Source organism: Poromitra crassiceps (genome assembly GCF_964638095.1).
Source record: "Poromitra crassiceps genome assembly, chromosome: 10".
In the NCBI taxonomy this organism is placed as follows: domain Eukaryota; kingdom Metazoa; phylum Chordata; class Actinopteri; order Beryciformes; family Melamphaidae; genus Poromitra; species Poromitra crassiceps.
The window spans coordinates 52145997-52160327 of NC_139631.1; the positions used below are offsets into that span (position 1 = coordinate 52145997).

Below are 14331 nucleotides of genomic sequence, written 5' to 3' on the forward strand. Positions count from 1 at the left end.
CACGATACGATACGATACGATATAAAAATATTTTTTTGCGATCGATTTGTAAGTTGAGGGGGCATCCTCCACGCTAATTTGAATAATTTCACCATTTTCATCCTCAGTGTCTGTAACGTCCCTCGTCTGTTCAAACAAAGCAATGAAAAGGAGAGCGAGCATGCAATCAGATGCAGATCAGTGCCACCATGTTCAGCTTCTTTTTCTCACGATATATTGTGGGACGATATATTGTGACATCCCTAATATATATATATTTATTTATGCATTAGGAATCGATTTTATGGAAATCAATAAAGAATCTTATCGATAAGAAGAATCGAAAATGGAAACGGTAACGTTACCCAGCCCTAGGAGTCTTAGCCAGTTTGTCACAATGGGAATATGAGCTTCCCCAGGCTATCTAACAGGGTTACGAGGTTTCCAACCCAGAAGCAGGTTACTTGAGGTTACAACACTCCTCCAGGAACCTTTCATTACAGGAGGGTTTGTTTGTGTGCCACCTTGCTTCCTGCATCTCATGACTGTCTTGCCCAGTCTAGTTCTCTAACCCACACCGACCGCCACACAAATGTAAACACATACAAACAGTACCCACCTACTTCATGAGATAATTGTTGAACTGCTGCGTAGAAGAATCCAGACAGTGGGAGACGTGCTGAGTTATAGCGTCAAAAGAAACAATCTGGTGGTTGAGTCGAATGTGGTGTTTTGTTTATTTGAATGTAAGGGCGTTGCCAGACCTATAGTTTGCTTATAGCAGTGATTTTGAACCCTGGAGCAGTTTCCTGAGTTTGGTCTCAAAGTTCTTACTTGGTCTATTTATTTGAACATAAACATGAACATAAACGCCACGTGGCGAGCAGGCTGAAAGGGACAGGAAGCATGGACAGCAGCATGGACACAGCTGGGACAGCGTGGACACAGCTGGGACATTTCCCAGCAAGTCAGGCAGCAACAGACCAGGGGGATGGGGCAACATCACCGCTAGCAACTGTAGAAACTAGAGCTCGACCAATACTGCATTTTTGTTAAAAGAAAATCTGTATGTATGTATGTATGTATGTATACGGTATATATATATATATATCTATATAAATATATATTTATATATATTATAAAATATTATATTATATATATATATAATATAATATTATATAATATTTTATAATATATATAAATATATATATATATATATATATATATATATATATATATAGCGCTTAACAGAAGCTGAGTGGCACGCTAAACCAGTCACACCAGAAGCACTCTCCTTCAGCGCCTCACTCGGCTCACCCTCCCCCCGCTCACAACTTGCATTGACTTCATGCCCGGCAGCTTGAAAAATAGAACAGAAGCTGAAACTATCGCTGCAGCGTGGCTTCAGCGTGGCGTGGCGTGCGGCTGGTGTGAACAGTCTCACCCGTTAACAGGAACGCTGAAATGAAACTGACATAGTGCTGCGTAGCTTCAGCTAAATGAAACTGACATAGCGCTGCGTAGCTTCAGCTAAATGAAACTGACATAGTGCTGCGTAGCTTCAGCTAAATGAAACCGGACATAGTGCTGCGTAGCTTCAGCTAAATGAAACTGACATAGTGCTGCGTAGCTTCAGCTAAATGAAACTGACATAGCGCTGCGTAGCTTCAGCTAAATGAAACTGACATAGTGCTGCATAGCTTCAGCTAAATGAAACGGACATAGTGCTGCGTAGCTTCAGCTAAATGAAACTGACATAGTGCTGTGTAGCTTCAGCTAAATGAAATGGACATAGTGCGGCGTAGCTTCAGCTAAATGAAACTGACATAGTGCTGCGTAGCTTCAGCTAAATGAAACTGACATAGTGCTGTGTAGCTTCAGCTAAATGAAATGGACATAGTGCGGCGTAGCTTCAGCTAAATGAAACTGACATAGCGCTGCGTAGCTTCAGCTAAATGAAACGGACATAGTGCTGCGTAGCTTCAGCTAAATGAAACTGACATAGTGCTGCGTAGCTTCAGCTAAATGAAACTGACATGGCGCTGCGTAGCTTCAGCTAAATGAAACTGACATAGTGCTGCGTAGCTTCAGCTAAATGAAACTGACATAGTGCTGCGTAGCTTCAGCTAAATTAAACTGACATAGCGCTGCGTAGCTTCAGCTAAATGAAACGGACATAGTGCTGCGTAGCTTCAGCTAAATGAAACTGACATAGCGCTGCGTAGCTTCAGCTAAATGAAACGGACATAGTGCTGCGTAGCTTCAGCTAAATGAAACTGACATAGTGCTGCTTAGCTTCAGCTAAATGAAACGGACATAGTGCTGCGTAGCTTCAGCTAAATGAAACTGACATAGCGCTGCGTAGCTTCAGCTAAATGAAACGGACATAGTGCTGCGTAGCTTCAGCTAAATGAAACTGACATAGTGATGCGTAGCTTCAGCTAAATGAAACTGACATGGCGCTGCGTAGCTTCAGCTAAATGAAACTGACATAGTGCTGCGTAGCTTCAGCTAAATGAAACTGACATAGTGCTGCGTAGCTTCAGCTAAATGAAACTGACATAGTGCTGCGTAGCTTCAGCTAAATGAAACGGACATAGTGCTGCGTAGCTTCAGCTAAATGAAACTGACATAGCGCTGCGTAGCTTCAGCTAAATGAAACGGACATAGTGCTGCGTAGCTTCAGCTAAATGAAACTGACATAGTGCTGCGTAGCTTCAGCTAAATGAAACGGACATAGTGCTGCCTAGCTTCAGCTAAATGAAACGGACATAGTGCTGCGTAGCTTCAGCTAAATGAAACTGACATAGCACTGCGTAGCTTCAGCTAAATGAAACTGACATAGTGCTGCGTAGCTTCAGCTAAATGAAACTGACATAGTGCTGCGTAGCTTCAGCTAAATGAAACTGACATAGTGCTGCGTAGCTTCAGCTAAATGAAACTGACATAGTGCTGCGTAGCTTCAGCTAAATGAAACGGACATAGCGCTGCGTAGCTTCAGCTAAATGAAACTGACATAGCGCTGCGTAGCTTCAGCTAAATGAAACTGACATAGTGCTGCGTAGCTTCAGCTAAATGAAACTGACATAGCGCTGCGTAGCTTCAGTGTGGGATTGGCGTATGGTGTGAACGAGGGCTTAGACAAGCTGTGGACTCAACACTGGAGCTACTGTATAAGACCAGCCTCAGGTACAGGTTGCCCTGGCAACAGTGACCAGCGAGAAGATGCCACAATGCAGTGTCATGGCTCAGCCCTGTGGCATCCAGGCCTTCCAAATGTGCTGATCAGGCCTGCTGCAGTCAAACTAGAGCCTCCATCCTGATCCTGATCAGACCTGCTGCAGTCAAACTAGACTAGAGCCTCCATCCTGATCCTGACCTGATCAGACCTGCTGCAGTCAAACTAGACTAGAGCCTCCATCCTGATCCTGATCTGATCAGACCTGCTGCAGTCAAACTAGAGCCTCCATCCTGATCTGATCAGGCCTGCTGCAGTCAAACTAGAGCCTCCATCCTGATCTGATCAGGCCTGCTGCAGTCAAACTAGAGCCTCCATCCTGATCCTGATCAGACCTGCTGCAGTCAAACTAGAGCCTCCATCCTGATCCTGACCTGATCAGGCCTGCTGCAGTCAAACTAGAGCCTCCATCCTGACCTGATCAGGCCTGCTGCAGTCAAACTAGAGCCTCCATCCTGATCCTGATCTGATCAGACCTGCTGCAGTCAAACTAGAGCCTCCATCCTGATCCTGACCTGATCAGACCTGCTGCAGTCAAACTAGAGCCTCCATCCTGATCCTGATCAGGCCTGCTGCAGTCAAACTAGAGCCTCCATCCTGATCCTGACCTGATCAGACCTGCTGCAGTCAAACTAGAGCCTCCATCCTGATCCTGATCAGACCTGCTGCAGTCAAACTAGAGCCTTCATCCTGATCTGATCAGGCCTGCTGCAGTCAAACTAGAGCCTCCATCCTGATCCTGATCTGATCAGACCTGCTGCAGTCAAACTAGAGCCTCCATCCTGATCCTGACCTGATCAGACCTGCTGCAGTCAAACTAGAGCCTCCATCCTGATCCTGACCTGATCAGACCTGCTGCAGTCAAACTAGAGCCTCCATCCTGATCCTGATCAGACCTGCTGCAGTCAAACTAGAGCCTCCATCCTGATCCTGATCAGGCCTGCTGCAGTCAAACTAGAGCCTCCATCCTGATCCTGATCAGACCTGCTGCAGTCAAACTAGAGCCTCCATCCTGATCCTGATCCTGATCAGACCTGCTGCAGTCAAACTAGAGCCTCCATCCTGATCCTGATCCTGATCAGACCTGCTGCAGTCAAACTAGAGCCTCCATCCTGATCCTGACCTGATCAGGCCTGCTGCAGTCAAACTAGAGCCTCCATCCTGATCCTGATCTGATCAGACCTGCTGCAGTCAAACTAGAGCCTCCATCCTGATCCTGACCTGATCAGACCTGCTGCAGTCAAACTAGAGCCTCCATCCTGATCCTGATCAGACCTGCTGCAGTCAAACTAGAGCCTCCATCCTGATCCTGATCTGATCAGCCCTGCTGCAGTCAAACTAGAGCCTCCATCCTGATCCTGACCTGATCAGACCTGCTGCAGTCAAACTAGAGCCTCCATCCTGATCAGACCTGCTGCAGTCAAACTAGAGCCTCCATCCTGATCCTGATCAGACCTGCTGCAGTCAAACTAGAGCCTCCATCCTGATCCTGATCTGATCAGGCCTGCTGCAGTCAAACTAGAGCCTCCATCCTGATCCTGATCAGACCTGCTGCAGTCAAACTAGAGCCTCCATCCTGATCCTGATCAGGCCTGCTGCAGTCAAACTAGAGCCTCCATCCTGATCCTGATCTGATCAGGCCTGCTGCAGTCAAACTAGAGCCTCCATCCTGATCCTGATCTGATCAGGCCTGCTGCAGTCAAACTAGAGCCTCCATCCTGATCCTGATCTGATCAGACCTGCTGCAGTCAAACTAGAGCCTCCATCCTGATCCTGATCTGATCAGGCCTGCTGCAGTCAAACTAGAGCCTCCATCCTGATCCTGACCTGATCAGGCCTGCTGCAGTCAAACTAGAGCCTCCATCCTGATCCTGATCAGGCCTGCTGCAGTCAAACTAGAGCCTCCATCCTGATCCTGACCTGATCAGACCTGCTGCAGTCAAACTAGAGCCTCCATCCTGATCCTGATCAGGCCTGCTGTAGTCAAACTAGAGCCTCCATCCTGATCCTGATCAGACCTGCTGCAGTCAAACTAGAGCCTCCATCCTGATCCTGATCAGGCCTGCTGCAGTCAAACTAGAGCCTCCACCCTGATCAGACCTGCTGCAGTCAAACTAGAGCCTCCACCCTGATCAGACCTGCTGCAGTCAAACTAGAGCCTCCATCCTGATCCTGATCAGACCTGCTGTAGTCAAACTAGAGCCTCCACCCTGATCAGACCTGCTGCAGTCAAACTAGAGCCTCCATCCTGATCCTGATCAGACCTGCTGTAGTCAAACTAGAGCCTCCACCCTGATCAGACCTGCTGTAGTCAAACTAGAGCCTCCACCCTGATCAGACCTGCTGCAGTCAAACTAGAGCCTCCATCCTGATCCTGATCAGACCTGCTGTAGTCAAACTAGAGCCTCCACCCTGATCAGACCTGCTGTAGTCAAACTAGAGCCTCCACCCTGATCAGACCTGCTGCAGTCAAACTAGAGCCTCCATCCTGATCCTGATCAGACCTGCTGCAGTCAAACTAGAGCCTCCATCCTGATCCTGACACAGAGAAAGCTGAGACAGAGCATCGTATCAGGAGGCAGAATGTGGGTCACACTTATTAAGACCTGCATGTAGGATTGCTTCGTTTCTCAGTGGTATAGAATGTCTCGGATCGTTCAGTTCTCCTAAGCTTCATCAACAAAATCTTTTTTTCTTTTTTTCTGTGTGTGTGTGTGTGTGTGTGATGTCAAATTTAAGGCCACACGCCTGACATAAGACCAGGTGATTGGGGACACTTGGTCCAATTGGGGACAAAAGCCGTGTCCCCAGTTGATAAAAAAAAAAGATTTGTGGGTCAGTGGTTAGGGTTAGGTTAAGGGTTAGGTGTCAGGGAATGCATGTCAGTCTATGTGAATATGCCCCAGAAGTTGTGTGTGTGTGTGTGTGTGTGTGTGTGTGTGTGTGTGTGTGTGTGTGTGTGTGTGTGTGTGTGTGTGTGTGTGTGTGTGTGTGTGTGTGTGTGTGTGTGTGTGTGTGTGTGTGTGTGGTCTCGTGTTTCCTCCTGGTTAGACAACACAGCGGCCCAGCTGCCTTTGCACTCCCAGCAGAGGTGACATCAAGCTAATCATAGTGTTAGAGTACAATGTTGTCACCATGTTGTCATGTGACCACACCACGTTCATGTCATGTGACCACAGCACATTCAGACCTACATCTAGGCCATTGGAAGGCAGGCATCTGTGTCTAAATCATTCAGCACGGAGTGCTCCAGTCTGGCGAGGGCTGGAGTGTGTCACTGGAAAGTGTCACTCAGCTGCTCCACATTGCTGAATAGGAGGCTAGTTTCCTATCAAAGACGGGCACCAATATGAATTATGCACATCAAAATCAGCAGGACTATCATTAGGGTTGCAAAGGGGTGGAAACCTTCCAGGAAATTTTCGGAAATTTTCCATGGGAAGTTAAGTTCGGGAATTTTGGTCATTTTGATTTTTTTTTCCTTCTTTTTTTTGGTGCATGTTCCCAATATTAAAAGTTGGAAACTTTAAGTGAATAAACTATAAATGTGGGGCTCATTTTTAGTCCAGTGTGTCTGGACTGATGATCCCACAGGCAGGTGGAAGAGGTTCAGCTCTGTGGATGTTGTGAGAACAGGAAGGCCACCTCTTAAGATGCATCATGTGACAGAGGGTCTTCGGGGTGACAGAGGGTCTTCAGGGTGACAGAGGGTCTTCAGGGTGACAGAGGGTCTTTGGGTGGAGGATTTTGTCCCAGCTAAGTGTCTTAATATGTACCATGAGTGCAATCAACTGTTGCAAAAGTTGGAAGAAGACATTTAGTCATTTAAACAAAATAATTTGACATTCAATAATCTAGGCATTTATTAGTATTACAAACTATACTTGTATAACGTTAATACTAGGAGAACACCTAACCCCCACAATGCAGATGTCATGCCTTACCTGTGGAGTATGGAATGATATCCTGGTTCTACAGCCTTGTGTGTAAACCCCAGCCTGGAACATGGCTCTCTCAATATACTGTCAATGCTCTCTCAAATCTGTACGCTGTCATCTTGAGCCACCTAGTGGCAGTATTCGGTACTATCTATGGAGAAGAGCATGCATCTCCTGGATCTAAAGGTTAAAGACCCCTCAATGTTTTTCTTCGTGTTCCTGCAGTTGGGTGTCTGAGCTTCACTGTACAGAATGATGTCTGATGTCTGTACAGAATGATGTCTGTACAGAATGATGTCTGTACAGAATGATGTCTGTACAGAATGATGTCTGATGTCTGTACAGAATGATGTCTGATGCCTGTACAGAATGATGTCTGATGTCTGTACAGAATGATGTCTGATGCCTGTACAGAATGATGTCTGATGTCTGTACAGAATGATGTCTGATGTCTGTACAGAATGATGTCTGATGTCTGTACAGAATGATGTCTGTACAGAATGATGTCTGTACAGAATGATGTCTGATGCCTGTACAGAATGATGTCTGATGTCTGTACAGAATGATGTCTGTACAGAATGATGTCTGTACAGAATGATGTCTGATGTCTGTACAGAATGATGCCTGTACAGAATGATGTCTGATGTCTGTACAGAATGATGTCTGTACAGAATGATGTCTGTACAGAATGATGTCTGATGTCTGTACAGAATGATGTCTGTACAGAATGATGTCTGTACAGAATGATGTCTGTACAGAATGATGTCTGATGCCTGTACAGAATGATGTCTGATGTCTGTACAGAATGATGTCTGTACAGAATTATGTCTGATGCCTGTACAGAATGATGTCTGTGCACAGTTTGACACTAGACTGCTGAAAGTGGAACATTTCTCTGTGTTTGTTAGGGGGCAGGGGGGGGGCATGATTTGAGTCATTCACAAATAGTTTAACCAGTGTAGTAAATGGTAAATGGCCTGCATTTATATAGCGCTTTTATCCAAAGTGCTTTACAATCAGTAGGTACATTCACCCATTCATACACCGATGGTGGCAGGCTACCACTCAGGGTGCTGGCACACCATCAGGAGCAATTTCGGGTTCAGTGTCTTGCCCAAGGACACTTCGACATGCAGACTGGAGGAGCCGGGGATAGAACCACCGACCTCTTTTATCCAAAGCGATTAGTGGACGACCTGCTCTACCTCCTGAGCTACAGCCGCCCCGTAGTATTGCTATTCAACTTACAAAAGTGTGATGTACAAACTGGTCTACACAGAGCACAATCACATGCACTGAGAATGGAGTTTAGATCTTGGACATCTGTGTCCAGCAGGAAAACTTTTGAGATGAAATATTCATAGACTCTGGAACGTATTGGAACATATTCATAGACTCTGGAACGGAGCTAACGAGCTACATTAGTTAAACATTTTGACACAAATGATTATTCAAAGCAGAGTTAAGAGGATGTTATATATACATCTTAAAAGATGACTTGAAGGAGTCTTTAATATTTCACCTATGCAGGACATGTGTGGCTGTGTGTCTTTTAGTAATCCATTCCAGGCCTCCCATTTCTCATGAAATATCACGGAGATTTGAGAAGTATATTCCAGACAGGGAAAGTCTGGAGAAAGTCAGGTGAAAGTGGAGTTTATGTTGCTTCAGTTTGCTCAAGCTCTAGAAGGTAGGATTGACGGGTATCTCCGTGTCTTGATAACCTGTGTAGATCCTGGCGGCTCCCCAGTGTGTGACCAGTGCCTTCCCAAGTACAGCGGTCCAGAGTGTGGCGAGTGCGCGGCCGGGTTCTTCAGAGCGTCCGGGCTCTGTGTTCCGTGTGACTGCAGTGGGAACGCTGACCCTCAGGGCCCGGTCCAGCTCTGCCACCCCGACACCGGACACTGCCTCCGCTGCATCAACAACACCGCCGGGCCGCAGTGCCAGCTCTGCACTCCAGGCTTCACTGGCGACGCCCGAGCACATAACTGCACCAGTCCAGGTAAGACCCCAACCTGCAATATACACTGTATATTACTAGACATCCTAGTAACTTAAAGGAACACTCCGCCCATTTTCAACCAGCTTTGTATCATTAGAACATCAGTAGTATATCAGAAAACTGTAAACGGTTTTGAAGTCTGTCATTTAATTTGACAGTTATTGAGTGTTAAAGTGTGGACCAGTGACATCACTGGTCCACACTAACTCAAATTAATAACTCATTAACTCAAATCAACTCTCAATAACTGTCAAACTAGATGAATGATGAATAGTTTGACAGTTATTGAGAGTTGATTTGAGTTAATTAGTTATTAATTTGAGTTAGTGTGGACCAGTGATGTCACTGGTCCACACTTTAACACTCAATAACTGTCAAATTAAATGACAGACTTTAAAACCGTTGACAGTTTTCTGATATACTACTGATGTTCTAATGATACAAAGCTGGTTGAAAATGGGCGGAGTGTTCCTTTAATAATTACCTGAAGTTCATTGTTCAGTACTCGCCTGGTAAGACCATCCTGATCACGCAATCTCACGTTCTGTTTCCTTCCACGGATCAGTCTGGATCAGTCTGGACCAGTCTGGATCAGTCTGGATCAGTCTGGACCAGTCTGGATCAGTCTGGACCAGTCTGGACCAGTCTGGATCAGTCTGGACCAGTCTGGATCAGTCTGGATCAGTCTGGACCAGTCTGGACCAGTCTGGACCAGTCTGGATCAGTCTGGACCAGTCTGGATCAGTCTGGATCAGTCTGGACCAGTCGGAAGATCGGCGAAAACGTCTCTTCTGCCTATAAACTCTGCTAGTGCATACTGCTCTTGTTCTTGTTTCATTGTTGTTATTGAGTCTATTTCTACAATAACTGCACTTATGGCCGTTTACTCTACTAACGTTAACGTTACCGCTCGTTGCTTCGGGAGACACCGTTATTGTTTTTGCCAGCGGAGTCCCTGATTGGCTCGGTTACCTCATCTACTACGACGCAGTCCCTGATTGGCCCTGGCCATCGCTATTGTTAGTATCGTGATGCGCTCATTCATCCAGGTACTTCCAATGGCCTCAGCTGCTATGGACATTTGAGTTAAGAAAGACAGGGTTGCCAAAGCTTGGGGAGTTTAGCTTAGCTGCTAACGTAGCCTTGCTAGCATCGGCATCCATCCGATCACTCCTCCTTGGCTAGCCCGCTCCTCCTAGTTCACCAGCCTCCACTCGGTGTCTGTTTCAGTTCATTTATAGACGCACGACACTTAGACAACACTTGACAAACTCTATTAGGAAATCAACAAAATAGATGGGGTTTCTCGATTATGGATATAATTAAATGTGAGCCATCTGCCTGTTGTTCAAAGTAACGAGCATCAGAGTAACGAGCATCAGAATGCCTTCATTGGTCAGTCAGAATTGTGTATTCGACAAGGCCATGTAATAAAGTCATTGATCTTTGAACGCTTTCTTCCTCAGCGTCCAGGCTCGTTCCCACACCGGCCGTCGCAGCCACAACAGAGGCCCCTAGATCCAGCACGTCCTCCCCCTCGACGCCCCCCACCAGCCCCGGCACGTCCTCCCCCTCAACGCCCCCCACCAGCCCCGGCACGACCTCGCCCTCCAGCCCGCCGGCCGGCACCGCGGCCAGCACCGCCTGGGCCCCGCTGACCAGCACCACCCGGGCCCCGCTGACCAGCAGCGCCCGGGCCCTGCTGACCAGCCCGAGCGCCCCCACAGACAACACCACGGCCACCCTGACCGAGGTGTCCTGGACCCAGTTCAACATCGTTGTGCTGGCCGTCATCATCCTGGTGGTGCTGCTGCTGCTGGGCTTCGTGGGCGGCGTGTACACCTACAGGGAGTACCAGAACCGCAAGCTCAACGCCCCCTTCTGGACCATCGAGCTGAAGGAGGACAACATCAGCTTCAGCAGCTACCACGACAGCATCCCCAACGCCGACGTGTCCGGCCTGCTGGAGGACGAGGCCAACGAGGTGGCGCCCAACGGCCAGCTGGCCCTCACCACGCAGGGCAACTGCTACAAGGCTTAGCCCCTTAGGGCCCCATACGACCCCTCCACCACACAGACGTCTGCTGCAAAGCTGCCGGATCCGACCCGAACCCAAAGCTCCTTCATGTAGAACTCTGCGTTACTCCACCCAGCTCGCCTGTGGCGCTTCACAACACTCGGCGAAAGGACAGTGAGACCAAGCAGATGTGATCAAAGATCATCAAGAGACAAAGTATCCCTCTTGATGAGTTTCCCCTTTTGTTTTATATATATGATTTATATATATATATATATATATGATTTGCGGGGAATGGGAGATCGGTGGTCCCAAAGAGAACATGGCGTTTAGTTTGCGTTGCACTGTTGCAGGTTCGTTAGCTAATTGGCACGGCACTGAGGAGACACTGCTTCGTCACGACATCGATCCTCATCCAGTTCAGTGGACTCACCAGGACTTGGCAGGAGCCTCGCATTTCAAATATTCTTTAAACAGACTAACAGACTGTTTAAGTTATAACTCGTTCACTTGAACGCTGATGTTTTAATGGAGACAATGATTGTTATTTAATTAATTTTCTGTTTCGTTCTTATTTATTGTTTGACGTTTTCTTTGTCGGGAGAAATGCTGCAACACGTACGATGTGTTTTTTCACAGTGTTTTATCTTATGTGCTATTGAATGGTATTTGAATCGGCCGATGCATTTTCATGTATAGTTTTGTGTGTTTTTCGTGAGAGTACTAGGGGAAACGAGCGATTAATGACCTCACCTTTTGTTTATAGCTTTCTATCCTTTGACGAAGAGTTGCCAGGTCACCTTAGAGTAGGAAAGAGGAGTGTTTTCAGGTCACCTTAGAGTAGTTAAGAGGAGTGTGTAAACTCACCTGCAGGGCGGCGACTCTTATGCTTACACAAACCCCGCCACACTATACTTGGAATCCAGTCTTATTCTAATCTGCTCTTTGCTGCCTACCTCAGCAGAACCTGTTGAACAAATTGTCTAAAAACCTAAAAACCTAGTTCCATGTTGGTTTCTATGACTCAATCGGAGGTGATAAAGGTTATTATGCTATTGGAGAATGAGACCAGCCTGGACACAGGAAAGCTAACTGTAGCCCGTCGCTCCATATTATAACACAAGATTATTACACCAGGGAAAAAGGTTGAGTTAGTGCAAAAGCGATAATCCTGGATGCTTAATCTATGTTGTTCGGCCTACCATTGGTTTGCTGCATTTCTTTTGACCAAGGTGAATGAGTTAAGCTAATTATAATGGAACTAACTCCTCAGGTACCGGAACTAACTCCTCAGGTACCGGCTCTTTCCCCAATGTGATCAATGTAAATAGGATATTGTACAGATGAATGTGAATAGCAGCATTATTATTGTACAGGTAGAATACTCTGTGTACACTGTCACTCAACCAACTCCCAAGCTTTCACTCTGGAGGGTCGACCGTTGCAGTCAGCTGACATCCCCCCGGACCCCCCCCTTTTTCCCCATGGACCTTTTCCATATAATCAGATGCAGGACAAATGCAACGCGGGACTGTTTTATTTGAGACGGGACTAAAATGGTGTAAATAACAACCCCATCACACTCACTCAGAACTTGACTCTCCAATAAAATCGGGTTTAACTGTTGAGACTGTGACCTCCTGTGTTTTATCACCACACGTTTACAGTCATTACTCTGAACCTGAGCTGTTCATGTTTAGCCTAGACTACTATTACGCTCATCTTTTGCACCTCCCAATTAACCTGGTTTGTTTGTGTCAGTAACAAGGTCATTATAGTTTTGCATTTTGCATTAGTTTTTATTTTTATTTAGTTTAGTTTTTTTTGTTTATGTTTTTTTTTTTTTTAAGGGGGGGGGGGGTCTAAACCGGCTGCCTGTGTCATGTCTCAGATGGGAGAGGTGAAACTCCAGTCAGGGGTATGCTGGGATGTGGTCTTTTGTGATGTACTGGTTCCAAGCTGAAGCTACCCCTTTCAAATCTGTCAGCTTCAAGTGCTGACCTTCCACAAAATACTCTTTTGCTTTTCTTCTGTTGAAACCAGACTCCATGTTTAGATGAGCTCCAGGGACTTAAGTTAATGAGCACACAGCCAGGCTGGTGGAATTAGTTTTCAAGGCAAAGTTTATTTGTATAGCGCATTTCAAACAGCCGTAGTTGACCAAAGTGCTTAAGCTAATGTAAAATAATTATCGGTACGTCATAAGCCAGGTTCCAACATAGAACATCACATGTAATAATAAATACAAAAACACAATAGAACCCGCATCACAGTAGCCTACAGTAGACGGGCAGAAAACCAGACCCATATTGCACACCAATTGCATGGTCATAACAGCAGCGGTAGGGGGATTGTTAGAGAGAGATCAGTGTCCATATGGCAGTGGGGAAGAAACCGTTTTTAAAACGGGTTGTTTTGGTGGGCAGAGACCTGTAGCGCCTCCCGGAGGGCAACAGCTGAGAGACAATGGTGTGCTGGGTGAGTGGTGTCAGAGATGATTTTTCTTGTTCTTTTTACTGGTTGGATGTAAGGGCAGCTAAATGCTGCCCCCACCTGGGAGGAACCGGTAACTGGTTCAATGACAAGAGGCTGTAATGAAACCACACATGAAACTGGGAATAAATACAAAAATCTACTTTATTAGGCAACATTAAAATAAACTCATATGTGGTTTAGCCTTCATTGTTTGGGCTGCTTTGGGCATGATTACACTGAGACCGCGGGTATAGACAGCAACTGTTTTGTTTGTTGTTACCTGTTTGAACCTGTTTGCTGACGTCTTTCTTAGACGGTCAGTTTATCAGTCAGACAGTCAGTCTACAGAACAAGTACTGTATCCTGACATGACGCCTTAAAGTGTGACGCACCTCAAATACAATCATTCCTCACATGTGCTCAAGTGTTGAGATGACTGATGTCATTTCTCATCACAGGAAACACACAGATTCCATTTACCGTCTCAGAAAACGTGCATGTTATCAGCGCAGTGTGCATGTTATCAGTGCAGTGTGGGTGTGAACCAAGTTCAAAATCAAGTTGATCAATCTGATCAACAATCAATCATAGGACATAAAATGTTGTGTAACACAAACACACAGTTCGTAAGAAAAACTGTATATAATGACATGATGATGTTGGTAAGAAATATTTCAAGATG

At 46.2% G+C, this 14331-nt stretch overlaps 1 protein-coding gene across 1 annotated transcript in view; it reads left to right on the forward strand.

The window, feature by feature from the left end:
• The window catches only part of LOC310784117 (multiple epidermal growth factor-like domains protein 9), a 71693-nt gene extending 58904 nt beyond the window's left edge, over positions 1-12789 (forward strand). Inside the window, exons 5-6 of the mRNA XM_083645097.1 lie at positions 8888-9157; positions 10624-12789. Coding sequence (XP_083501223.1) covers positions 8888-9157; positions 10624-11198 — 845 coding nt within the window. The 3' untranslated portion in view covers positions 11199-12789. The remainder of the gene's footprint in view (positions 1-8887; positions 9158-10623) is intronic.
• The last annotated feature ends 1542 nt before the right edge of the window (positions 12790-14331 follow it).